The 27,863-nt window shown below is 47.7% G+C and overlaps 1 protein-coding gene across 1 annotated transcript in view; it reads left to right on the top strand.

Annotated features, from left to right (window-relative positions):
* The window catches only part of pnpla6 (patatin-like phospholipase domain containing 6), a 259,651-nt gene that overhangs the window by 124,798 nt on the left and 106,990 nt on the right, over window positions 1–27,863 (top strand). The window contains exons 14-21 of the mRNA XM_070867081.1: window positions 318–482; window positions 4,200–4,277; window positions 6,283–6,488; window positions 8,461–8,592; window positions 12,874–12,997; window positions 14,391–14,504; window positions 24,162–24,237; window positions 26,019–26,165. Coding sequence (XP_070723182.1) covers window positions 318–482; window positions 4,200–4,277; window positions 6,283–6,488; window positions 8,461–8,592; window positions 12,874–12,997; window positions 14,391–14,504; window positions 24,162–24,237; window positions 26,019–26,165 — 1,042 coding nt within the window. The remainder of the gene's footprint in view (window positions 1–317; window positions 483–4,199; window positions 4,278–6,282; window positions 6,489–8,460; window positions 8,593–12,873; window positions 12,998–14,390; window positions 14,505–24,161; window positions 24,238–26,018; window positions 26,166–27,863) is intronic.

Below are 27,863 nucleotides of genomic sequence, written 5' to 3'. Positions count from 1 at the left end.
GTCACCTGATGCCTTTATTGTATTTACAGCAGCAATTGCATTACCACAGTAGTCCACTCAGTGGAGCTGTATTACAACTTTGCTTTGCAGGACGAGAGGGCGTATTGGCCATTCTGTGCCCCTCTAAGGGTTGCTCACAATCGGCCCTGACCAGGGGCTGGGAGCAGCTTGCAGAGAACGTTATGCCTTGCTGGAAGGCCCAGAGGGAATGGGCCGGGGGCGGGATAGGGAATGGGTGGGCGCGGACCGAGGGAACATGAATGAAGTCTAAAGGTTCTGTCTTTGCTGGATAACTGTCTTGTCTGTCTGTCTACCAGTCTGCACCACAGGAGACCAGGGACCGTAAATCTGTGATGCTGGAAGAGCTGCCATTGTGCCCAGAGGACGAGGCAGACGATGTCTATGGGGCACCTCAGGTCAAGCATGTTGGGACCATTTTTGAGGAGGCAAAGCAGGAGCTCCTGAAGCTGATGCGGATTGAGGTGAAGGCTTGTTTATTTGTTACTGACCTTGGTGTGCATTCAGGTCTGGAGTTTCTCCACAGATTGGCTTTTTTGTAGTGAGCGTGTGAATGAGAATGTAACATTCGGAAGGATTTTCACAATAAATGTAGGGCATAAACCTCAGAATAAAAAAAATACTGGACCAAGATTCCTACAGAATCCCTACCTACCTACACACCTGTGGTGTCCTGCATTTTTATTGTTGGGAGCAGTTTGAGTGGTTGTAGTTTTTACCCGAAGGTGGATGGGGTGTGCCGTGCTGTTAACTCCAGATACACATCCCAGCTCTTGCCATTCATTCCCATTCTACAGAAGTCCCGATCCAAGTTATCTTGAGGGCTGGAATGCAAAAGTGCGGAAATTATGCGAGAGTTGTGTAAAGATCTAGTCAGACCCCGTCTGGAGAACCAGGTTCAGTTCTGGGCTCCGCATCTCAGGAAGAATATATTGCCCTTCGAGGGGGTGGAGCGCAGACACACCAGAATGATACCAGGGCATAATTGTGAGGGCAGGCCGTATTGACTAGGCTTGTATTTCTTTGAGTATAGAAGATTAAGGTGTGATCTAATTGAGTTTAAGATGATTAAACGATTTGATAGGGTAGATAGAGAGGAAAAACTATTTCCTCTGGTGTGGGGAGTCCAGAACAAGGGGTCATAACCTTCAAATTATAGAGCCAGGCCGTTCATGGATGATGCCAGGAAGCACTTCCTCACTTAAAGGTGAGTGGGAATCTGGAACTCTCCCCCAAAGGTTATGGATGCTGGGGGGGGGGATCAATTGAAGAGTTCAGAACTGAGATCGACACAGTTTTTGTTAGGTAAGGGATATGGAACCAATGTGGAGAAGTGGAGTTGAGGAATAGATCATCCATGATCTCTGAATGGCGGAACAGGCTCAAGAGGCTGAATGACCTCCTGTTGCTATAAGGTGCCCTCACCGATTCATTTCCTTTGTGGCAAGCAGACTTCAGCTGTCTGCTCCGTGTTGTGCAGACTGAGGCGCTGCCGAATAACTGATTACAGAGGCTGGAGGACCGAGTATGGCTTTATGATCGAATTTCTGATCCGGGAATAGTTGTGACTCAGTTAGCAAATAGGCCAAAGTTTTAGGCAACTGTGACCGTTGCTGACTGTCCCTCGTCCTCAACCTCCTCATTCCATTTAATTCTGTCGTCCTTGAGTGTCTCCTGCACAGGTTCCCCTCCCTGATACTGTTACACAAGTTCCCCTCCCTGATACTGTTACACAAGTTCCCCTCCCTGATACTGGTACACAAGTTTCCCCTCCCTGATACTGTTACACAAGTTCCCCTCCCTGATACTGGTACACAAGTTCCCCCTCCCTGATACTGTTACACAAGTTCCCCTCCCTGATACTGGTACACAAGTTCCCCCTCCCTGATACTGTTACACAAGTTCCCCCTCCCTGATACTGTTACACAGGTTCCCCCTCCCTGATACTGTTACACAAGTTCCCCCTCCCTGATACTGTTACACAAGTTCCCCCTCCCTGATACTGGTACACAAGTTCCCCCTCCCTGATACTGGTACACAAGTTCCCTCTCCCTGATACTGGTACACAAGTTCCCTCTCCCCGATACTGGTACACAAGTTCCCCCTCCCTGATACTGTTACACAAGTTCCCCTCCCTGATACTGTTACACAAGTTCCCCTCCCTGATACTGTTACACAAGTTCCCCCTCCCTGATACTGTTACACAGGTTCCCCTCCCTGATACTGGTACACAGGTTCCCCTCCCTGATACTGTTACACAGGTTCCCCTCCCTGATACTGTTACACAAGTTCCCCTCCCTGATACTGTTACACAAGTTCCCTCTCCCTGATACTGTTACACAAGTTCCCCTCCCTGATACTGTTATACTGTTACACAAGTTCCCCTCCCTGATACTGTTACACAAGTTCCCCCTCCCTGATACTGTTACACAAGTTCCCTCTCCCTGATACTGTTACACAAGTTCCCCTCCCTGATACTGTTATACTGTTACACAAGTTCCCCCTCCCTGATACTGTTACACAAGTTCCCCTCCCTGATACTGTTACACAAGTTCCCTCTCCCTGATACTGTTACACAGGTTCCCCCTCCCTGATACTGTTACACAAGTTCCCCCTCCCTGATACTGTTACACAAGTTCCCCTCCCTGATACTGTTACACAAGTTCCCCCTCCTTGATACTGTTACACAGGTTCCCCTCCCTGATACTGTTACACAAGTTCCCCCTCCCTGATACTGTTACACAAGTTCCCCTCCCTGATACTGTTACACAAGTTCCCCTCCCTGATACTGTTACACAAGTTCCCCTCCCTGATACTGTTACACAAGTTCCCCCTCCCTGATACTGTTACACAAGTTCCCCTCCCTGATACTGTTACACAAGTTCCCCTCCCTGATACTGTTACACAGGTTCCCCCTCCCTGATACTGGTACACAAGTTCCCCCTCCCTGATACTGTTACACAAGTTCCCCCTCCCTGATACTGTTACACAAGTTCCCCTCAGTGATACTGTTACACAAGTTCCCCCTCCCTGATACTGTTACACAAGTTCCCCTCCCTGATACTGTTATACAGGTTCCCCTCCCTGATACTGGTACACAGGTTCCCTTCCCTGATACTGTTATACAGGTTCCCCTCAGTGATACTGTTATACAGGTTCCCCCTCCCTGATACTGTTACACAAGTTCCCCTCCCTGATACTGTTACACAAGTTCCTGTCATGTATCTTACATTATTTTATATAACTGTATCCTAACATGCTATACATGACTGTAATAAGATATGACCTGTAACCACCAGCATACCTTACCACCAGGGGTGCACTTGCAAGAGACAGGTATATAAAGGCAGGTCTCAGGCAAGTGCAGCATTCCAGAGCTGGGAAACAAAGGTGCAGGTCCAGAGTGACCTTAACTTCACTACATGCCTCGTGTGAATCTGTGCAGAGGGGACAGGACTTTACAGTTCCCCTCCCTGATACTGTCACACAAGTTCCCCTCCCTGATACTGTCACACAAGTTCCCCCTCCCTGATACTGGTACACAAGTTCCCCTCCCTGATACTATCACACAAGTTCCCCTCCCTGATACTGGTACACAAGTTCCCCTCCCTGATACTATCACACAAGTTCCCCCTCCCTGATACTGGATGCTGTTACACATATTCCCCCTCCCTGCCACTGCTGTGCTCTGCACCTGTTTCTATATCCGTGTCTCATACTATACACATTGCATCTTCTCAAATGGTTTCTCCACGCTGTCATCTCTGGTGCACCCCAGGCTTCCATCCTTCGTCTCTTCATCACATACATGCTCTCCCTTGGTGTATGGTGACGCCCAGCTCTCCCCCGCGACCCTACGCCTGTTGCCGCCTTAACCAATATCAAGACCATACTTCCTCATGCTTAATGCCAGCAAGATTAAAGTTGACCTTTTTTGGCTCTCAAACACCGCCACACGCCTCCCGCCTCCCAGCCCAGTTGTCACCTCGGAAGCTTGGCTCAGAAGACCGGAGCTTGACCCCAATCTGCCACCGAGCCCGGTCTCGTCCAGCTCTGCATCGCCCTTTGCCTCTGATTCTTGCCCTGTGCTGTCGCTGCCCCAGTCACCGCGGAGTTGCCCTTCTCCCTCAGCCCTTGATCGAAGTGTCTATTCTGAATGAATTCTTCCCCCTTTGTTCTAGGATCCATCTCTGCTCAACAACCGGGTAACCCTGCACCACGCCAAATCTGGGACCCTACTGGCCCGTCAGGGAGATCAGGTGAGTACAGTGACCCCCAACCCCCATACTGGGGGTCCGCTGTACCCTCCAGCAGTGACCGGTGATGGAATATTTGTAAAGAACGAACTTGTCTTTCTAGAGCGCCTTTCACCACCTGAGAACATGCCAAAGCGCAATACAACCAATTAAGTTCTTTTGGAGCGTAGTCACTGTTGTAATGTAGGAAACACAGCAGCCAATTTGCACACAGCAAGCTCCCACTAACAGCAATGAAAGCAATGAGATAAATGATCTGCTTTAGATGTTGGTTGAGGGATCAATATCGGCCAGGCCACTCCCCTGCTCTTCCAAATAGTGCCGTGTGATCTTTTACATCTCCCCGAGAGGCAGGACGGGGCTTCGATTCAATGCCGCAACTGAAATATTGAATCTCCGACTGTGTAGCACTCCCTCAGTACTGGAGTGTCAGCCTGGATTATGGACTCAAGTCTCTGGAGTGGAGTTTGAACACACAACCTTCTGTCCCAGAGGTGAGGGTGCTGCCCACTGAGCCATAGCTGGGACATTTACTAGTTTTGCAGGGCTAGTTGCTAAACTGTACAGATTTTAATTCTGACTTCAACAAGTTGGCCCAAATTTGTGTTTTTAAAAAACGAATGAGTTTGAGATTTCAGTAGTTTCCTGTTAATTGCAAAATGCAACTTGCGTAGCACGCCAACTGTACTGTGGGATCTTGCCTCGGTCCCTCCTGCAGTGTTGTGAAGTGTGTGCTGTAAAAGTTCAGACTCAGGTTAGCAAGGCCATAAAAAAAGTAAGCCAAGCACTCGGGTTTATTTCTAGAGGAATTATTGGGGCTGGATTTTCGGGTTTTGGGCGAAAACGGTAGCGATACTTGAAAATGACCGTTTTTGCTGCGTCACCGATATTAGGATGAACTTTCGGCCTTTGGGATCTGCACCAGGGTTGCGTCGGTAAGGGAGACGTTGCACAATCATTCACGGCACAAACCGCGATCCTCGCCAACTTTGGTGTAGGGTCGTTTGCGCTGCGAGAGAGGCCTTGGTGGGGGGGGGGGGGGGGATTCCAAAAAACATTCAAACAACATTACCAAGACCCTTAGCGACCAAATCGCTGGAAAAAAAATAAAAGCTTTAATAACTTTCCTTTTTTGCGGATTTTGTAACTTCCCGCTGCTGGCAGGGCTACACTGACAGGTTTTACCTGTCGTTATTTTGGGCGCGGCAGTTTGAGTGCTGAAACTCGAACGGTAACGCACTCCGCGTCGTTACACCCCCCCGGCGCACCTCTCCCCGGTGGTACTTCCCATCGCCGCCACAAACAAGGAGCCGAGGATCCCGCCCGGCCTTTGCCACAGGGTTTTGGCCGCCGAGGGTCGCAAACCCCTCGAAAATCCTGCCCAAAGAATTGAAAAGTAGGGCAGTTGCACTAAACCTGTATCGAACCTCGGTTAGGCCACACTTGCAGCACTGCGTACAGTTCTGGTCGCCATCTTATAAAAAGGACATAGAGGCACTGGAGAGGGTGCAGAGAAGATTTACAAGGATGATGCCAGAAATATGAGGGTATACCTATCGGGGAAGGATGAACAGGCCTGGTTTCTTTTCTCTTGAAAAAAGAAGGCTCAGGGGTGACCTAATAGAGATCTTTAAAATTATGAAAGGTTTTGATAGAGTGGATATAGAGAGAATGTTTCCATTTGTGGGGAAGAGCATAACTCAAGGCCATCAATATAAGACAGTCACCAAGAAATCCAATAGGGAATTCAGAAGAAACTTCTTCACTGAAAGAGTGGTGAGGATGTGGAACTCGCTACCACAGGGAGTGGTTGAAGCGAATAGTATCGATGCATTTAAGGGGAGGCTGGTCAAGCATATGAGGGAGAAGGGAATAGAGGGTTACGCTGATAGATTTAGATGAGGAAAGTCAGGAGGAGCATAAACGCGGGCATGGACTGCCTGGGCCGAATGGCCTGTTTCTGTGTCATATATCCTGTGTAATCCTGTGCCTATTCGATGTGATGCAGGATGTCAGTTTGCACTTTGTGCTGTCGGGCTGCCTGCACGTTTACCAGCGGATGATCGACAAGGAGGACGACGTGTGCCTGTTTGTGACCTACCCTGGAGAAATGGTGGGCCAGCTCGCTGTGCTGACTGGGGAGCCGCTCATCTTCACCGTCAAAGCAAACCGTGACTGCGTCTTCCTCAAGATCTCCAAATCCGACTTCTATGAGTTAGTATGGCCGGGCCACCAGCGTTCTATTGTCGTGCACTTCCGTTGCTTCTCATCATTTAGTGTCCGGAGCTATCGGTGGCGTTCCTGGGTCCCGGCTCGCAGCCCCAGCTCCCTGTGGGGATCCCACCTTGTACAGGGGAGGTGGGACAGGACAAGGGCCGTGGGCAGAGGGGATTGAATGTGACTCGTGCCAGAGGCTCACTCCCTCTGGAACATGAACCTCCAATCACCCTGGTAACTCAGATGAAGTAGTTTCAGTATCTTGTTAAATAGTTTCCACCTTTCTCGCTACCTGCAACTCTCTCAAATTGAATAGCTAGTTGAGTTGCTGTGTGAGCCATTCTTGGCTGGTAGGTTTGACTTTGGAGCTCTAGTCAGCAGCCTCACCCATCACTTGTACCTCATCAAACAGTGACGTTTCTGGCGGGGAGTGGGGTGCATTGGGTCATTGCCTCTGTGCTGGATGTTGAGTGAGTGATAAGCTGTGTCCTTACATACACTAATGCTGACACGGAGCACTGATTGGCAGCCTCTGATTATCCCTGCAGTGATCTGCCGCTGGGAAAAGTTGCGTTCATTACAATAATTTGGATTTGATTGGAGATACTTCCCACCTTTTGCATATTTATTGTCCTTTTTCTGTATCTACATTACCTCATTCATTCAATCACCAAAGGTTTTCTATTTTAACAGTTTGTCGATTATTTTACCCATTATTTTACCCATGCCCTGCCTGTGATTGGTGAATTTATAGGACCCCTCTCTCATTCCCCCGCCTTCTCTTCTGAGCCTTATTAAGATTCCTATTTCTTCCTTGGGTGTCAGCCTGCTGAAGGGTACATAGCTGAAACGTCATAGCTTGTCTGCATTCTCTGTGTGTGCTTGATGGGATTAACAATTGTAATGCAATCATGGCAATCTCATCAAATCATAATCCAGTTACTGAGAGTAACGTCGGGAAATGTATTTACTTCATGGATTCTTTGCTTAAGAATTCACAGCAACACATTGCTATTAACAACTAGTTGGTTTATCACACTACACATTACCAGTTCATCCACCAGGCTCAACTGCATACCTCATTGTGGGTGACCTAGACCCAACTGACTGGGGTTTTGTTGAGTCTTGTGAACATCACATGACTGGCTAAGCCACTCACAATGCAACAGCTCTACAGACCTGTGAGCATACTCACAGGTGCATACATTACAGTCGCTCGTATATAAAATCGGAGAATGGTGGGGTACACCACAGGTCGGTCTACATCCGTGAAAAGAAAGGATCTCTCGGGTGTACCCTCATTACCCATCGCCCCTTTCCTTGTTGCCCTACAATGGCTCCCAGTCCCCCTGTGCCTCAGATTTAACACTCTCAGCTTTCTGTTTAATTCCCTTCAGGCCCTTGCCCCTCTCTATCTTTAACCTCCTCCAGCTCCACAACGCTCCCTCCTCCCCTATGTCCAAATTCTCCATTCCTCTGGTCACCTGTGCCTTCCCATCTCCCTGCGACACACCATCAGCAGGCCTGTTTTTAGCCACCTCTCTTTAAACGCTCTCTTTAAACCCCTCCTCCTCGCCTCCCTCCCTCTTCCCTGTATAAGAATGTCTTAAAAACCCGCTCTTTGACTAAGAGTTTGGTGCCCTTTGGTCTGGATTCCATTTTCTCTTTGATTACTCCTGCAGAGTGCTTTGGGACATTAAAGGCACTATCCAAATGCCACTGCGTACATCATTCATGAGTTCATTGGAGAGATTTGTCACCGTCTTGACCTGCAGCTTACTGAAATGCTCCGTGTGAACATCTGTCATTCTGGGTCCTGTTTAGAAGCCACATTATTCGAGGTGTGAGGACTATCCAGAGAAGAGGCACACTGCTGCTGATTGTGTGATGTAGCTAACATGGGTAATTGAGCTGTACTGGTCGTGTGAGTGGTGCGTGGTCTGATTTATACTGTGTCCTCACTTTGCAGAATAATGCGCGAACAGCCCAATGTTGTCCTCAGTACCGCACACAACGTGGCCGTTCGAATGTCTCCATTTGTCCGTCAAATGGACTTTGCGATTGATTGGATGGCAGTGGAAGCAGGCCGTGCCTTGTACAGGTAAGGCATCTGGATGCTCTGTCTTTGCTTCGGCACTTGTCTCTTACATAGAACTTACACAGGGCCCGATTTTGCTGTGAAAATACCGGTGAGGCTACTGACGCTGGCTGTTATTTCTGCACAATGGTACGGCAACTTCCGGCGAGGGGCAGATGCACAGTTAAAATCAAAGGCCCAAACGTTGCTGTCCGAGATGTGCCGATCCACCGTAACTTTGCAAAACGACACTGTGCTGCACACCTCCCCATCGGAATGCATTCAGTGACATGAGGGTGCTGTATTGGTGCAGGCAGATACAGACTAAACTCTCCACAGAAGCTTCAAACTTGTCATTACAAGCGCAAGTCCACTTTTAATGACATAATTAATGACTGCTAATCAACCTCTCTGGCACTGAAAACTAACTCTTACAAATCTCATTCCTTGAAATTTTAAAAATGTCAAATATCATTGTTTTTTTTACTTTTCCTTTGTCTTTTTTCTCACTCTCAACCCAATCTTCCTTGTCTTTATTTCTCTTTCTGTACCCGATTTGACACTGAATTCACCCGCACTAATTTACACTTGCTTCTCAGTCCTTCTGTTAATTTCTCACTCCTTCAGTCTGATTGGTTACGGTGATACACAGTTGGTTGCCCTGTTTCCCTCGCTGTGCTGTTACCAGCTCACGAGTGGGCAAATTGTTTGGAGCTGAACTGTTTGTTTGGCAAGCGAACTGCACACACTGTTAGATTCCCTGCAGCAAAATCTTTCCCATAGAATTTATAGCACAGAAACAGGTCATTCTGGTGGTGTTTATGCTCCAGCCGAGCCTCCTCCCTCGCTACCTCATCTACCCTATCAGCATAACCTTCTCCCTCGTGCTTACCTAGCTTCCCCTTAAATGCATCTACATTGTTCGCCTCAACTACTCATGGTGGCGAGTTCCACATTCTAATCACTCTCTGGGTAAAGAAGTTTCTCCTGAATTCCTTATTGGTGACTATCATACATTTGTGGCCTCTAATATTGGACTCCCTACAAATGGATGCATCTTCTCTGCGTCTACCGTGTCGAACCTCATCATAATTTTAAAGACCTCAATTAGGTCTTGCTCTGTAGTTTAATTGAGTCTTATCTCCTGCGACATAGTTCATTCATGGCTAGTGTGGGGTCAGCATGGTGACTGAGGGCAGGCTTTACAGCAGCAGAGCACACAGCAAGTGCAGATCCATGACCGCCAGTTTCTGCGGTTTGCTGCCGTGTTGCTGGGAGGTTGGTGCGGTTAACATACAGTCAGCGACTCCTTCCGTCGGTGTATTGAAGGCAGTGTCTCTCCCAGACGGTCCATTACTTCAGTGTCGTTTTGCTTCCTGATTTTGGTTTTGCAATATGATTGGTCCAACAGCAACCAATCATAAGTCAAAAAGGGTTGCTACATTCATACACACACAATCTTTTTATTTCACGTATAATATTTATACTAAAAGCACATTCAGCAATAGAGCACTCCTGGCACGCAACCTGACTAGACAAGGCACCCAGAGAATAAGGGCCTCCATCTTACAGCCCTTCCTCCATCATCATAGCCGGTCCCTCGAACGAGGATGACTTGCTTTCACGAGAGTTCACAGTTGTTTCAATGAGGACCCGATGTTCCAGTCCTGAGCTCCAGTTGAGGGGCTGGGAGATGCCTGTGCGTGAAATTTTTTAACGTGTGGTGACAGTTGCACACCAGCCACCACACGGACTTGACAGAGCGAGGCCTTTATCCGGTGGCAAGGATTAACCAGGACAACTGGAGACCTGCACTGTTGCACGGATCTAGTGCGCACACATATCGCAGAGTGGGCAGGTCCGTGCTGCCCCTGGGCCCTCGACTCTTCTGGGCCCCGTACCCTCATTTGCTGCACCTCCGCCACGATGTTCCAGGGCCAAGCACTCCAGCTCTATTTATACCCCTGACCTGTGATAGTGTTCTCACACAGGTCAGGGCAGACCATGATGTTCCAGGGCCAAGCACTCCAGCTCTATTTATAGCCCCGACCTGTGGTAGTGTTCCCACACAGGTCAGGGCAGACCATGATGTTCAGGCCTGGCACTCCAGCTCTATTTATAGCCCCGACCTGTGGTAGTGTTCCCACACAGGTCAGGGCAGACCATGATGTTCCAGGGCCAAACACTCCAGCTCTATTTATAGCCCTGACCTGTGATAGTGTTCTCACACAGATCAGGGCACTCCAGCTCTATTTATAGCCCTGACCTGTGATAGTGTTCTCACACAGGTCAGGGCAGACCATGATGTTCCAGGGCCAAGCACTCCAGCTCTATTTATAGCCCCGACCTGTGATAGTGTTCCCACACAGGTCAGGGCGGTCCACGGGCTAAATGTGCAACAACACACAGCTCTCTGCTTTTACTCACGGATGATCACGTACGTGTCTAGCAAGTTTTCTTAATTCACACTAGTTTCGGACGAAAACTAAGGCCTTAACAATTGGACTAAAACAGATACAAGATACAGTGATTCTTCTCAAGTGTTGAGGGAGTGCAGCGAAGGTTCACCAGACTGATTCCAGGGATGACTGGACTGACATGTGAAGAGAGACTGGATCAACTGGGCCTTTATACTCTGGAGTTTAGAAGGATGAGAGGGGATCTCATAGAAACGTATAAGATTCTGACGGGACGGGACAGGTTAGATGCGGGAAGAATGTTCCCGATGTTGGGGAAGTCCAGAACCAGTGGACACAGTCTTAGGATAAGGGGTAGGCCATTTAGGACTGAGATGAAGAGAAACTTCTTCACTCAGAGAGTTGTTAACCGTGGAATTCCCTGCTGCAGAGAGTTGTTGATGGCAGTTCATTGGATATATTCAAGAGGGAGTTAGATATGGTCGAATGGTCTACTCCTGCACCTATTTTCTATGTGTTGCATTAGGCTGGTGTTCTTCACACAAGTGCAGCATGAGGCCACCAATAGGTTTACATATTCCATCGACCAAAGGTTCCCGAATTGTGGCAAGTGTACCCGAGACATCTCCACAGGAGAAATTGTCTAATGGTGGATTTTATTTTGTATTTCGTATTTTATTTATTTATTCACCTATCTATTTCTTGAATTTTTATAATCTTTTCAGACGAAGCTTTAAAACTCTGGGAATTATTTAAAGTAGTTAAAGTATTTACATCGAAACATAGAAATATAGAAAATAGGTGCAGAAGTAGGCCATTCGGCCCTTCGAGCCTGTACCACCATTCAATAAGATCATGGCTGATCATTCACCTCAGTACCCCTTTCCTGCTTTCTCTCCATACCCCTTGATCCCTTTAGCCGTAAGGGCCATATCTAACTCCCTCTTGAATATATCCAATGAACTGCCATCAACAACTCTCTGCAGCAGGGAATTCCACAGGTTAACAACTCTCTGAGTGAAGAAGTTTCTCCTCATCTCACTCCTAAATGGCCTACCCCTTATCCCCTGGTTCTGGACTTCCCCAACATCGGGAACATACCCCACTAAGTATTTAAAGTAGTTAATTTACTTCAAGATGTAGCAGTCAGAACACCAATACAGAGACGATGACATTATGAGCCCTCACCTCCAATCACCACACACTGCAGCGTGATTTCTGTTGCCCAGCAGCTGTCCAGTCTAACTGAGCTCAGAGCTGAGTCGGGTTTTTCTGGTTGTATATATCACTCTATAACTATAGTTTGGGAAGGTGGAGTTGAGGTAGAAGATTAGCCACAATCGCCTTAAAAAAAAAATGCATGCGCAGAACGGATGTTGCTATGGTCGCCGGCCTTGCATGACGGAATAAATCGCTATTGCCCATTTCACATCGCTACGGCTAATGCCCAAATTAAAAAAATCGAAACTAGCGTTTTTTAAAAATGGGCAATATTCCGGCGATCCCGAAAAATAATACCACTAAAGCCGGAAATATCATTTCTCGGCGATACAGTTGTCAATGGAAAGTCTAGCCCATTGAATGGTGGAGCAGGCTGAAGGGGCCGAATGGCCTACTCCTGCTCCTAATTCTTATGTTCTTATTAAGAATGTTGGCAAGGAGCACTACAATGTTTGCAGTTCGTTAACCTAACCAGGTGACTTTCTCTTGCGAGAAGTTGGCCGGCTATCTTGCCACACGGGGCAGGTGTTTGTGTAAAAGTGTGATATGAAGCAATAACCATCACTGTTTGTGTGTTCTCCTCCTCCCAGATCACACAGGATAGAAGGGTCTGCTTTTGCGGCCCCTGGCGAGGCTGATTCTCTGAGGTTTTTGTTTTATTTTGCAGGCAGGCGGACCGATCGGACTGCACCTACATTGTCCTGAATGGGCGTCTGCGGTCTGTGATCCGAAAGGCCAACGACAAGAAGGAGCTAGTCGGGGAATATGGACGTGGGGATCTGATTGGAGTGGTAGCTAGTTCTCTTTTTCCCTCCCCACTACCCTACAAAGAATTGTCGGTGCCCTGGTTTACTGGGGGGACTAAGTCAATGGATGAGATAGCAGTAATAGCTGCAGTAGTCAGGCGGTTTCTCTTTGCCCTCGTCTTGCTAAAGTGGCTGTGTAGAGCAGTATTTCCGACATCAGACACTCGCACTGAATTGCTGCTCAATCTCCCCCATCCCTGGCTGAATGGGGGGCAGTCGGGCTGGCCTTGAGCTGGTGCCAGTGCACAATACAAGAGGCTGCTGGGAAGTCTCCAGCGTGACTCTCATTGTCTTCCCCCACCCCCCAGCCCATTCACTTCCTGGGCTCCATGGGCAGTGCGGCAATCGGAGTGCACAGAAAACACTCCCAATTCCCAAGGTTGCAAAAGCGAGGATTCTGCTCCCGTGCTGATTCTGAGCACTGAGGGGAGTACAGGTATCTCCCAAATATAAACTTACTGGCAAATTCTGGAGCACTGTGTGCCACAGACTACTGATGCAAGAAACAAGGCTGTATCAGATTTGAATTTGACATACAAGAATTGGTCCTTTGGGAAGTAAAATGAATGAGCTTTTATTTGGAACACACATATCTCTCTGATGGATGGGCTAGCTGATGGAGATGTGAATGGTTTTACTTCACCTGTGCTACTCTGATAAATTCTGAAGTCAAGTTCGAAGAAACAGTTTGTTTTCGGCAAACCGCTTGTATCTGCGTTGTGGAAATTTTATGTGTCTGACTAAGACTGAATAAATCCTAGTGCAATCACATGGCTGTTATGTTGGATGGGGAGTGTATGTATTGTGGTGCACCAGGCATTGTAGTTGTGTGGGACGGACGGGATGGACCCAAGGGTCGTTTCCTGTCCGTCATTAAGCCCCGCTCACCCATCACCCATGTGCTCGCTGGCCTACATTGGCTCCCGGTTAAGCAACGCCTCGTTTTCAACATTCTCATCCTTGTTTACAAATCCCTCCATGGCCCTCGCCCCTCCCTATCTCTCTCATCTCCTCCAACCCCACAACCCCCCCCAAAATATCTGCACTCCTCTAATTCTGCCTTCTTGAGCATCCCTGATTATAATCGCTCAACCATCGGTGGCCGTGCCTTTAGCTGCCTGGGTCCCAAGCTCTGGAACTCCCTCCCTAAACTTCTCTGTCTCTCTACTGCTCTTTCCTCCTTTAAGATGCTCCTTAAAACCTGCCTCTTTGACCAAGATTCCTGCGCTAATTTCCTCTTAAGTGGCTCGGTGTCAAATTTATCTGTTTTGTCTTATAAAGCGCCATGGGACTTTTTAACTACGTTAAAGGCACTATATAAATAAAAGTTGTTATTGTAATTTAAAGACCATTTGACGGAGATGTTTTTCCAATGCAGGTTGAAGCCCTGACGCGCCAGCCCCGAGCTACCACGATGCATGCTGTTCGTGACTCTGAGCTGGCCAAGTTACCCGAGGGCACGCTGAATAACATCAAGAGACGGTATCCTCAGGTGGGTGGCAAATACCATACTGGTTTTCTTTGTAGCATATGTTCCTCCAAAGTATATCGAGCCTCTGGCTATCTCCATCCCTTTAGGAGAGTTCCAAATGTCCTCTCGTCTCAACCCGGTATGAAGCTGATTGAAATGCAGCATTATTTAATAACGGTGGCACAATGCCACACGACATCAACACCGCCTCCAGTGCGCCAGTGCAGCCTTCAGCCACCTGAGGAAAAGAGTGTTTGAAGACCAGGCCCTCAAATCTGCCACCAACCTCATGATCTACAGGGCTGTAGTAATACCCGCCCTCCTGTATGGCTCAGAGATGTGGACCATATACAGTAGACACCTCAAGTCGCTGGAGAAATACACCAACGATGTCTCCGCAAGATCCTGCAAATTCCCTGGGAGGACAAACGCACCAAAGTTAGCGTCCTCGACCAGGCCAACATCCCCAGCATTGAAGCACTGACCACACTCGATCAGCTCCGCTAGGCAGGCCACATAGTTCGCATACCAGACACGAGACTCCCAAAGCAAGTGCTCTACTCGGAACTCCTTCACGGCAAACGAGCCAAAGATGGGCAGAGGAAACGTTACAAGGACACCCTCAAAGCCTCCCTGATAAAGTGCAACATCCCCACTGACACCTGGGAGTCCCTGGCCAAAGGCAGCCGTAAGTGAGGAAGTGCATCCGGGAAGGTGCTGAGCACCTCGAGTCTCATTGCCGAGAGCATGCAGAAATCAAGCGCAGGCAGCGGAAAGAGTATGCGGCAAACCACTCAACGACTGTCCCACCTGTGACAGGGGCTGTGGCTCTTGTATTGGACGGTACAGCCACCTAAGGACTCATTCTAAGAATGGAAGCAAGTCTTCCTTGGTTCCGAGGGACTGCCTATGATGATGATGATGAGAGGGTGGCTGCCTCCATAGTTCCACCGCCGAGGAATTGGGTGCAGGTTGCTACTTGTGATTCCTTTCAAGATGTGAGAACGAAAGCAATCGGGGAATCTCGCTGCTGGCCGTGACTGTCGGTGGTTGTTCGGGCAATCCCGGCACTTGTATTGGCTATTTTTCAGGCCCGTGGAGCAACTTGATGGGAAGACACTGGATTTCAATATACCGTGCGGTGCTCCGGGATGTTGCATCAGGTTCACAAGAAACCCATTCTATTGCTTTCGTCAGTTTCAGTGCAGCTTTTAATCCAGTGCCCCTTGCAGACATTATGAATAAGCTGAAATGTGCAAGAGTGCATAGCGTGCTCCAGCTGCAGAATCACAAGGGGTAGATGGGAGAGCTTTCTTGAAAGAGAAACGAGACAAAGTTTACTACTGTAATCCATCCTGATGTCATTGAATGCTATGTTAGATGGCTTCATAAAGGATGTATCAGATTGTCTGTTTATTTATTCTTGAATTGTAATTTTTTTATATATAGGCAATATTGTACTGGTAAACTCACCTAATGTGCTCTAGTTCCCAGCTTGAACAATTGCTTAACTCGAGATATGCCAGTGGATGCCACATGCAGTAGTATTGCTTTTCACATCTTGAGACCTCAAATGCAGTGATTGGAAGATGCAAGGAGCATTTGTCTCAAATGCTTATGTGGCAGAGGGATGGGTGGGGGTGGGGGGGGGTGTCCTGGGTATGCAGGGAGGGCTGAAGAGAGCTCTGGTTCTCATTGTTTCCCAATGACCGCAAAGGGAGTTTAATGTTGTGCCCCATTAGATGCACCCAAACAGTTCACCTTCATGATTCAGAGCTCCGACATGCACCTTGAAGGGAAATCATCCTCGCGGGAGGCAAGCTCCTTTGCCAAAACCCTTGACGACATAGATTAAGTAGTTGGCGATAAGTACATTTTCTGCTTGGCATTGGGCTTGATCTCCCAGAGAATTAAGGTGAATCGCACATCATGCTGTCGAGTGTAGGTCCATTTCGTCACACTGAAGGTGGGTGTTTATTTTTTTTATTAGTTCCTGAGATATGGGCGTAGCCAGCAAGGCCAGCATTTATTGCCCATCCCTAATTGCTCTTGAGAAGGTGCCAAATTTTTGCCCACTCACTTAGCCTGTCTATATCCTTTTGCAGATTTTTTGTGTCCTCCTCACACATTGCTTTTCCTCCCATCTTTGTATTGTCAGCAAACTTGGCTACGTTACACTCCAAGTCGTTAATTTAGATTGTAAATAGTTGGGTTCCCAGCACTGATCCCTGCAGCACCCCACTGGTTACTGATTGCCAACCAGAGAATTTATGTTTTCTGTTAGTTAGCCAATCCTCTATCCATGCTAATATATTATCCCCAACTCCGTGAACTTTTATCTTGTGCAGTAACTTTTTATGTGGCACCTTGTCAAATGCCTTGAAGTCCAAATACACCACATCCACTGGTTCCCCTTTATCCACCCTGTTCATTACATCCTCAAAGAATTCCAGCAAATTTGTCAAACATGACTTCCCCTTCATAAATCCATGCTGACTCTGCCTGACCGAATTTTGCTTTTCCAAATGTCCTGCTGCTGCTTCTTTCATAATGGACTCCAACATTTTCCCAACCACAGATGTTAGGCTAACTGGTCTATAGTTTCCTGCTTTTTGTCTGCCTCCTTTTTTAAATAGGGGCGTTACATTTGCAGTTTTTCAATCTGCTGGGACCTCCCCAGAATCCAGGGAATGTTGGTAAATTCCTTGTGGTGAAGGAACTCCCACAGTGCTGTTAGGGAGGGAGTTCAGGATTTTGACCCAGTGCCGAGGAAGGAACGGCAATATACTTCCAAGTCAGGAGGGTGTGCAACTTGCGGGGTGGGGTGGGGGGGGAGCGTGGAGGCGATGGTGTTCACATGCGCCTGCTGCCCTTGTCCTTCGAGGTGGGAGAGGGCACGGGTTTGGGTGGAGCTGTCGAAGAAATATAGTTAATGAGAAAACTCAAGAGACTTGGGGCAGTGATTGTTGGACGATGATACCTGGAGGCCACGTATCAGAACAATGCACTCGTATATCCGGGGATTGATACCTAGCATGATTGGATCGCGGAGAGGCAAGCAGCAGGCAGAAACCCTGAACCCCCACCAGAGGGGCCATTGTTTGCGTTGGTGCGCGTCGGTGCTGTGTTCAGGAAGATGGTAGCACATTCAGATTTCATTTTCAGCGACTGATACCTGCTATTCAGTTAGTGAGGGATCAAAGTGTGTAAATTGTCCAGTGACTACCATCCTTGGGGTGGGGAGGAGATGAGCAGGTCCCTTTGGGGCTGAGGTGTCTGAGATGACAAACCTATTGCTAGGAGATTGAACCGGAGATATTGCTGTATATCCGGCTTGGGATTACCAGAGCCAGGTAGTTCCATTGCTCCCTACCCATTCATCCATCACCCCTGAGCTCGCTGACCTACATTGGATCTCGGTCCACCAACACCTCAAATTTAAAATGCTCTTCCTGATGTCCCAATCCGTCCATGGGTTCGACACACCTCAGCTTTGCAACCACCTCCAGCCCTACAACCTTCCGGTGTCCCTGACGACTACGTGTGCAGGAAGTGCGTCCGCCTGCAGATCCTAATGGACCATATTGCGGCACTGGAGCTGCGGGTGGATTCACTCTGGAGCATGCACAATGCTGAGAATGACGTGAATAACACGTTTAGCGAGTTGGTCTCACCGCAGGTAGACGGTACACAGCCAGATAGTAAGTGGGTGACCAACAGGAAGAGCAGTGCAAGGAAGGTAGTGCAGGGGTCCCCTGTGGTCATCTCCCTGCAAAACAGATACACTGCTTTGAGTACAGTTGGGGGGGATGACTCTTCAGGGGAAGACAGCAGCGGCCAAGTTCATGGCACTGTGGGTGGCTCTGCTGCACAGGAGGGCAGGAAAAGGAGTGGGAGAGCGATAGTGATAGGGGATTCAATTGTAAGGGAATAGATAGGCGTTTCTGCGGCCGCAACCGAGACTCCAGTTTGGAATGTTGCCTCCCTGGTGCAAGGATGTCTCGGAGCGGGTGCAGGACATTCTGAAAAGGGAGGGTGAACAGCCAGTTGTCGTGGAGCATATAGGTACCAACAATATAGGTAAAAAAACGGGATGAGGTCCTACGAGAAGAATTTAGGGAGCTTGGAGCCAAATTAAAAAGTAGGACCTCAAAAGTAGTAATCTCAGGATTGCTACCAGTGCCACGTGCTAGTCAGAGTAGGAATCGCAGGATAGCTCAGATGAATGCGTGGCTTGAGGAGTGGTGCAGAAGGGAGGGATTCAAATTCCTGGAACATTGGAACCCGTTCTGGGGTAGATGGGACCAGTACAAACCGGACGGTCTGCACCTTGGCAGGACTGGAACCAATGTCCTAGGGGGAGTGTTTGCCAGTGCTGTTCAGGAGGAGTTAAACTAACATGGCAGGGGGGGTGGGAACCTATGCAGGGAGGCAGAGGGAAATAAAAGGGAGACAGAGGCAAAAGATAGAAAGGAGAATAGTAAAAGTGGAGGGCAGAAATACCTAAGGCAAAAAATAAAAAGGGCCACATTACAGCAAAATTCTAAAGAGGCAAAGTGTGTTACAAAAACGAGCCTGAAGGCTCTGTGCCTCAATGCGAGGAGTATTCGGAATAAGGTGGATGAATTAACTGCACAGATAGCAGTTAACGGATATGATGTAATTGGCATCACAGAGACATGGCTCCAGGGTGACCAAGGCTGGGAACTCAACATCCAGGGGTATTCAACATTTTGGAAGGATAGACAGAAAGGAAAAGGAGGCAGGGTGGCATTACTGGTTAAAGAGGAAATTAATGCAATAGTAAGGAAGGACATTGGCTTGGATGATGTGGAATCAGTATGGGTGGAGCTACGGAATACCAAAGGGCAGAAAACGCTGGTGGGAATTGTGTACAGACCACCAAACAGTAGTAGTGAGGTTGGGGACAGCATCAAACAAGAAATAAGGGATGTGTGCAATAAAGGTACAGCAGTTATCATGGGCGACTTTAATTTACATATAGATTGGGCAAACCAAACTGGTAGCAATGTGGTAGAGGAGGATTTCCTGGAGTGTATTAGGGATGGTTTTCTTGACCAATATGTCGAGGAACCAACGAGAGATCTGGCCATCCTAGACTGCGTGATGTGTAATGAGAAGGGACTAATTAGAAATCTTGTTGTGCGAGGCCCCTTGGAGAAGGGTGACCATAATATGGTAGAATTCTTTATTAAAATGGAGAATGACACAGTTAATTCAGAAATTGGGTCCTAAACTTAAGGAAAGGTAACTTCGACGGCATGAGGCGTGAATTGGCTAGAATAGACTGGCAAATGATACTTAAAGGGTTGACGGCGGATAGGCAATGGCAAACATTTATAGATCACACGGATGAATTTCAACAATTGTACATCCCTGTCTGGAGTAAAAATAAAACAGGGAAGGTGGCTCAACCATGGCTAACAAGGAAAATTAAGGATAGTGTTAGATCCAAGGAAGAGGCATATAAATTGGCCAAAAAAAGCAGCAAACCTGAGGACTGGGAGAAATTTAGAATTCAGCAGAGGAGGACAAAGGATTTGATTCGGAGGGGGAAAATAGAGTACAAGAGGAAGCTTGCCGGGAACACAAAAACTGATTGCAAAAGCTTCTATAGATATGTGAAGAGAAAAAGATTAGTGAAGACAAACGTAGGTCCCTTGCAGTCGGACTCAGGTGAATTTATAATGGGGAATAAAGAAATGGCAGACCAATTGTGATTTGTGAAAGGGAAATCATGCTTGACAAATCTTCTGGAATTTTTTGAGGATGTAACTAGTAGAGTGGACAAGGGAGAACCAGTCGATGTGGTGTATTTGGACTTTCAAAAGGCCTTTGACAAGGTCCCACATAAGAGACTGGTGTGCAAAATCAAAGCGCATTGTATTGGGTGTAATGTACTGGTGTGGATAGAGAATTGGTCGACAGACAGGAAGCAGAGAGTCGGGATAAACGGGTCCTTTTCGGAATGGGAGGCAGTGACTAGTGGAGTGCCGCAGGACTCAGTGCTGAGACCCCAGCTCTTTACAATATATATTAATGATTTGGATGAAGGAATTGAATGTAATATCTCCAAGTTTGCAGATGACACTAAATTGGGTGGCGGTGTGAGCTGTGAGGAGGATGCTAAGAGGCTGCAGGGTGCTTTGGTCAGGTTAGGTGAGTGGGCAAACACATGGCAGATGCAGTATAATGTGGATAACATAGAAACATAGAAACATAGAAAATAGGTGCAGGAGTAAGCCATTCGGCCCTTCTAGCCTGCACCGCCATTCAATGAGTTCATGGCTGAACATTCAACTTCAGTACCCCATTCCTGCTTTCTCGCCATACCCCTTGATCCCCCTAGCAGTAAGGACCTCATCTAACTCCTTTTTGAATATATTTAGTGAATTGGCCTCAACAACTTTCTGTGGTAGAGAATGTGAGGTTATTCACTTTGGAGGCAATAACACGAAGGCAGAATATTATCTGAATGGTGGCAGATTAGGAAAAGGGGAGGCGCAACGAGACCTAGGTGTCATGGTTCATCAGTCATTGAAAGTTGACATGCAGGCGGTGAAGAAGGTAAATGGCATATTGGCCTTCATAGCTAGGGGATTTGAGTATAGGAGCAGGGAGGTCTTAATGCAATTATACAGGGCCTTGGTGAGGCCTCACCTGGAATATTGTGTTCAGTTTTGGTCTCCTAATCTGAGGAAGGACGTTCTTGCTATTGAGGGAGTGCAGCGAAGGTTCACCAGAATGATTCCAGGGATGGCTGGACTGACGTATGAGGAGAGACTGGATCAACTGGGCCTTTATACTCTGGAGCTTAGAAGGATGAGAGGGGATCTCATAGAAACGTATAAGATTCTGAAGGGACGGGACAGGTTAGATGCGGGAAGAATGTTCCCGATGTTGGGGAAGTCCAGAACCAGGGGACACAATCTTAGCATAAGGGGTAGGCCATTTAGGACTGAGATGAGGAGAAACTTCTTCACTCAGAGTTGTTAACCTATGGAATTCCCTGCCACAGAGAGTTGTTAATGCCAGTTCATTGGATATATTCAAGATGGAGTTAGATATGGCCCTTATGGCTAAAGGGATCGAGGGGTATGGAGAGAAAGCAGGAAAGGGGTACTGAGTTGAATGATCAGCCATGGTCTTAATAAAATGGTGGTGTAGGCTTGAAGGGCCGAATGGCCTACTCCTGCACCTATTTTCTATGTTTCTAACCCTCCATCATCATCATCATAAGCAGTCCCTCGAAATCGCTTCCACTCTAAAAGTGAGTTCTTAAATGACTGAACAGTCCAATATGGGAATTACTGTCTCTTTCACAGGTGGGACAGACAATGGTTGAAGGAAAGTGTGGGTGGGGAGTCTGGTTTGCTGCACGCTCCTTCTGCTGCCTGCACTTGCTTTCTACATGCTTTCGGCAACGAGACTCTGTGCTCAGCGCCGTCCCGAATGCTCTTTCTCCACTTTCGGTGGTCTTTGGCCAGGGATTCCCAGGAGGCTTTGAGGGTTCCTCCAATTCTGGCCTCTTGGGCATTTCCAACTTCCTTCACCCCACCAATTGGTAGCCGTGCCATCAGCCAGTTAGGCCCTAAGCTCTGAAATTCCTGCACTACCTTCCTCTCTCTTAGATTCTCTGTAAAACCTATCCCTTTGACCAGTCATTTGGTCACCTGTCCTAATGTCTCCTTCGTTGACTTGGTGTTAATTATCTTGTTTCATTACATTCCTGTGAAGCGAAACAATTTGGAACAGAGGAGGCTGAGGGGAAACCTTATTGAGGTGTATAAAATTATGAGGGAGCTGGATAGAGTGGATTGGAAGGACCTATTTCCCTTCGCAGAGGGGTCAACAACCAGGGGGATTTAAAGTAATTTGGGGGCAATTTGGAGGAGATAGGAGCGGAGATGTCTTCGCCCAGAGGGTGGTGGGGGTCTGGAACTCACTGCCTGAAAGGGTGGTAGAGGCATAAACCCTCACCACATTTAAAAAAATACTTGGATGTGCACTTGAAGTGCCGTAACCTGCAGGGCTATGGACCAAGAGCTGGTAAGTGGGATTAGGCTGAATAGCTCTTTGTTGGCTGACGTGGACACGATGGACCCAAATGACCTCCTTGCGTGCTGTAAATTTCTATCATTCTATGATTTACTGCTTTAAAGATGCTATATAAATGCAAGTTGCAGCTGAAATTCCAGATAATAGGACCTTGACGCGGAAGACTTTGTCACCATTGGCGGGACGAAGGAAGAAGGGGAATCGGTTGGAGTCAGGAATGTAGTGTTCAGAGGGATGCAAGTCCGAAGGAGCTTGCAGAGATTGGGCAGAGCAAGGTCATGGAGTTGTTTAAAGACGAGAATAAGGAGTTAAAATGTAAGGTATTGGACAGGGGTATTGGGCCGGCGGGGGGGATAGTGTGGGGCAGGATACACACAGCAGGGTTTTTGACAACCTTCTGGGGGAGGATGGGAGGTCACCAAGGGAAATGCTGAGGGTATGTCAACTCTGGAGATGACAAAGGCATGCATGAGGCACAGTGGCTAAAGTATGAGTGAAGAAGGGTGATGTGGAGATGAAGGTCTATCTGAGGGAGAGGGTGTGAGCATTGAACAGGTCATCTGTGTCCTATCCAGGACTCTGTTGGCCATGCAGTCTGACCACACAGCAGGGGTGGAGCGGGCGAGAGAGGGTATCGGGAGGTGGAGCTGGATATCGTGTGGAGGCTCACCTCATGTCTTCAAGTGATGCCACTGAGAGGAAGCATGTAGGTGAGGAAGAGGAGGGGACGAGAGATGGGTCTTTGAGGGACTGTGGAGGTGATGGTGTGGAGTCAGGGGTGGGAAGCCATTACTGGAGATGTCCTTGCTATGTTTATGGATGGGCAGTTTAGGGTTGATGCAGCAAGGGTTTCCAGAATTCTGAAGACATAAGAAATAGGAGCAGGAGTAGGCCATATGGCCTCTCGAGCCTGCTCCGCCATTCAATAAGATCATGGCTGATCTGATCATAGACTCAACTCCACTTCCCTGCCCGCTCCCCATAACCCTTTACTCCCTTATTGCTCAAAAAAATCTGTCTATCTCCGTCTTAAATATATTCAATGACCCAGCTTACAGTTCTCTGGAGCAGAGAATTCCATAGATTTACAACCCTCAGAGAAGAAATTCCTCCACATCTCAGTTTTAAATGGGTGGCCCCTTATTCTAAGACTATGTCCCCTAGTTTTAGTTTCCCCTACGAGTGGAAATATCCTCACTGCATCCATTTTGTCGAGCCGCCTCATTATCTTGTATGTTTCAATAAGATCTCCTCTCGTTCTTCTGAACTCCAATGTGTATGGGCCCAACCTACTCAACTGATCCTCATGTCAACCCCTTCATCTCCGGAATCAACCTAGTGATCCTTCTCTGAACAGCCTCCAATGCAAGTATATCCTTCCTTAAATACGGAGACCAAAACTGTACGCAGTACTCCAGGTGTGGCCTCAATGCCCTGTACAGTTGTAGCAGGACTTCTCTGCTTTTATACTCCATCCCCCTTGCAATAAAGGGAAACATTGCATTTGCCTTCCTGATTACTTGCTGTACCTGCATACTAACTTTGTGTTTCTACGATTAATGCTTTTAATTATTTGGTCAAACTGTTTGCGAATTACAGGTGGTCACTCGGTTGATTCATCTGCTGGGTCAGAAGATCCTGGGTAACTTGCAACAAGCACACGGGACGTTTCCAGGTAGGACTCTGTCACCGGGCTCGGAATTGATTTGAACTTAAAATAGTTAATTGGCCAATTGGTTACTTTTGACTTTGTTCCCACCAAAGCCCCCTCTCGGCGACCACCCTGAAACATGAGAGCTGGCTGGTGCACTGCCTGCCTGAGCCTGAGCGAGGGGCTGGCATGTTGACCTGGTACCATGTCACTGGGCAATGCTGCCTGGCTGTGCAGAGCCGTGTGGAGCTGGGCAAACCTTGTGCCTTAGCTGTGCGATAGATTGATACATCACGGTGCCCTCTGCCTGGCTCAAGCTGCAACATTGGCCGCTGGCTTGGTAAAACAAAATGTACAAAGGCAGCAGCCAATTGAGAGCAAATGATAGTCAAGTTTTTATGAAATTATGCCTTCAAACTCTTGGATTATAGAGATGGGGGTGGTGGGAGATTGAGGGGCTATGGTAATTCCAGCAGTGGGTGCAAATACAAATAGCGTATGCTGCCTTCTTTCATATGGCAGTAGCAAAGCCAATCAAACGTCAATATCTAAGTCGGATATCCAGGCCAAAGCTTCCGGTGTAACAGCGTGGATATCTTGTAGGCTGCCTGCGAATTCCCTCTGAGGGCAGTGCTCAATGATGTGATTAGGAGCTCCACAGTCGCATGATGGAGATGCTTTAATCTTCCACCTATGGAGAAGGTGGCAGCTTCTACCATGACCAATTCTGAGGCAATTGATGGTTGTCCACTGTGTGCGAGGAAGGTTTGATCCTTCAGGTTGTACTGTGGGGTCCTCTGTAAGGAATCCATTCCGTATGTCGCAGTTCTTCCAAGCATTTCGCCGTCGGTCATCGAGGCTGAGGGGAGATCACTGAAGGGCTTCGGCGACTGTCCAATATGGCCTCTTAGATTTGAGACGGGTTGGTGGTAGGTTGTTCTAGCCAGCATGTCTTTGCTGGTGTAGCGGTTGTATTCTCAGGAGACTGTGTATTCGCGGAGTAGGTGTGGTGGTGCGATGTTTACAAGCACGGGGAGCCAAGGTGTTGGTGTCGATAAAAGTGTACCGGTGATAATTCTCACAGTAGAATTCAGCTGGACATCAACGGATTTGACAGCTTATGTGAAGTACAGTCACACCCGGTTTACATCTCCTTTCCCTACGTGGGTAGCTGAGTGTGCTGATGCTCTGATTTCTGCTCTGCTCCAGTTAAACTTTGTGGTTTAATGGGACAGGTTAGTTTAATCACGGTTCTGCCTGAGCAGGAAGCAGCTTTTGCAAACGCACTCCCTTTGTACATAGGTGGTCCCCTCGAACGAGGATGACTTGCTTCCACGACAGTTCACAAATGTTCCAGTCCTGAACTCCAGTTGACGGGGTGGAAGATGCCTGTGCGTGAATTTTTTTAACGTGTGGTGACCATTGCACATCAGCCACCACACGGGCTTGACAGAGCTTTGTCCAGTGGCAAGGGTTAACCTTATTAATAAAGAGCTATCAACACTTAAACACTCCCTTTTATTGTGTAATAATGCATTGTTCCAGTCCGTATAGGACAGAGTGTTCTCCCGCCTAACTGAGTAACGTGATGGTCGAACTGTAGCTGAGAATTTTCAGGAAGTACGGGAGGGTGTAAGCAGCTCGAGGTCCCATTCCTGTTGTGAAGAGCAATGTTGCTGTGTATACTGGTAGATAACATGCTGTCACGGTACGTCCCACCTGTGAGTGTTTGTTTCAAGCTCTGTATTGCCCGATCTTCGAGATGACGTAATGAGCCATTATTTGTGTGTCTCCACTCTTTTCAGGCACAGCTTTGGGATTCTCAACGGCGAGCAGCGCCGACGTAACCAACCCAACCAGTAACCTTTCCACCGTGGCTGTGCTTCCTGTCTGTGACGATGTGCCGATCGCTGCCTTCAGCATGGAACTGACGCATGCCCTCAACGCTATTGGTTAGTCGCAGTTCCGTACACAGTTTCTCCAGGTTACGTGGTCTGTGAAATCAAGTCAGTTGAGAAGGTTTCGGGGTTAATCTGAGCATTGACCTCTGCAACTCTATCGGTGTAAGAATACCAGCGACAATAAAACGGTGCACGTTCAAGGAACCGGATGTGAGTTCATCGAGTAATCAGTTGGGGTTTAACCGTGGTTTCACGGAATCAGCTCCCGTTTCCGAAAATAGGAACTGTGAGATGAGTGCCTTCAGGCTGGTAAGATAATCGGTCACTGGGCACCGTGGCTTTCATTGCCCTGTGCTCAGTTGCACTGTGATGAGGAGGTGCAGAGTGTGGGCAAGGGGGGGAGCTGTCGGAGAACTCTGCCTCGCTGGTTAGCGAGGTGCTCGAGCACCGTGTACTGACGGTTTGGGAGCAGGTTGGTGTTGGAAAGCAATGGCGAACGTATGGGTGTAATGTACCCTCCAAAAAGAAACCAATCTCGAGATGCAAACAATGAGTGGGAAGCAGTGAAGCTGAAACTGCGCGAGAGTTTCTTCAACTCCAAATTAATTCCAACACACCTAGCCATTTCCCAGTCAGCCTCATAATAAGAACATAAGAAATAGGAGCAGGAGTAGGCCATTTGGCCCCTGGAGCCTGCTCCGCCATTCAATAAGATCATGGCTGATCTGATCATGGACTCAGCTCCACTTCCCTGCCCGCTCCCCATAACCCTTTACACCCTTATTGCTCAAAAATCTGTCTATCTCCGCCTTAAATATATTCAATGACCCAGCCTCCACGGCTCTCTGGGGCAGAAAATTCCATAGATTTACAACCCTCTGAGAGAAGAACTTTTTCCTCATCTCAGTTTTAAATTGGCGGCCCCTTATTCTAAGACTATGTGCCCTAGTTTTAGTTTCCCGAGTGGAAATATCCTCTCTGCATCCACCATGTCGTATAAGTTTCAATAAGATCACCTCTCATTCTTCTGAACGCCAATGAGTATAGGCCCAACCTACTCAACCTATCTTCATAAGTCAACCCCCTCATCTCTGGAATCAACCTAGTGAACCTTCTCTGGACAGCCTCCAATGCAAGTATATCCTTCCTTAAATACAGAGATCAAAACTGTACGCAGTACTCCAGCTGTGGCCTCACCAATACCCTGTACAGTTGTAGCAGGACTTCTCTGCTTTTATACTCTATCCCCCTTGCAATAAAGACTAACATTCCATTTTCCTTCCTGATTACTTGCTGTACCTGCATACTCACTTTTTGTGTTTCATGCACAAGGACCCCCAGGTCTCTCTGTGCTGCAGCACTTTGCAATTTTTCTCCATTTAAATTATAATTAGCTTTTCTATTATTTCTGCGAAAGTGGATAACCTCACATTTTCCCACATTATACTCCATCTGCTAAATTTTTGATCACCCACTTAGCCTGTCTATATCCCTTTGGAGATTTTTTGTGTCCTCCTCACAATTTGCTCTCCCACCCATCTTTGTATCATCAACAAACTTGGCTACATTACATAATGTCGGCATCATAAACCCAAATGATAATCCGCCCCCTTACTGGGTTTGCATTGTTGAACAAACCATCGAATGTCCTCTGATTGAAATACTTCACATTGGTTTTAATTCATCCTCAGTCCATGGAAATCTTAATCGGAATATTTTTCCTGCTTTTTCTGTTCGTTCTGTGTTGGT

The sequence above is a fragment of the Pristiophorus japonicus genome, chromosome 24 (assembly GCF_044704955.1).
Source record: "Pristiophorus japonicus isolate sPriJap1 chromosome 24, sPriJap1.hap1, whole genome shotgun sequence".
Taxonomy (NCBI): domain Eukaryota; kingdom Metazoa; phylum Chordata; class Chondrichthyes; family Pristiophoridae; genus Pristiophorus; species Pristiophorus japonicus.
This window is presented reverse-complemented; position numbering and strand designations above follow the sequence as displayed.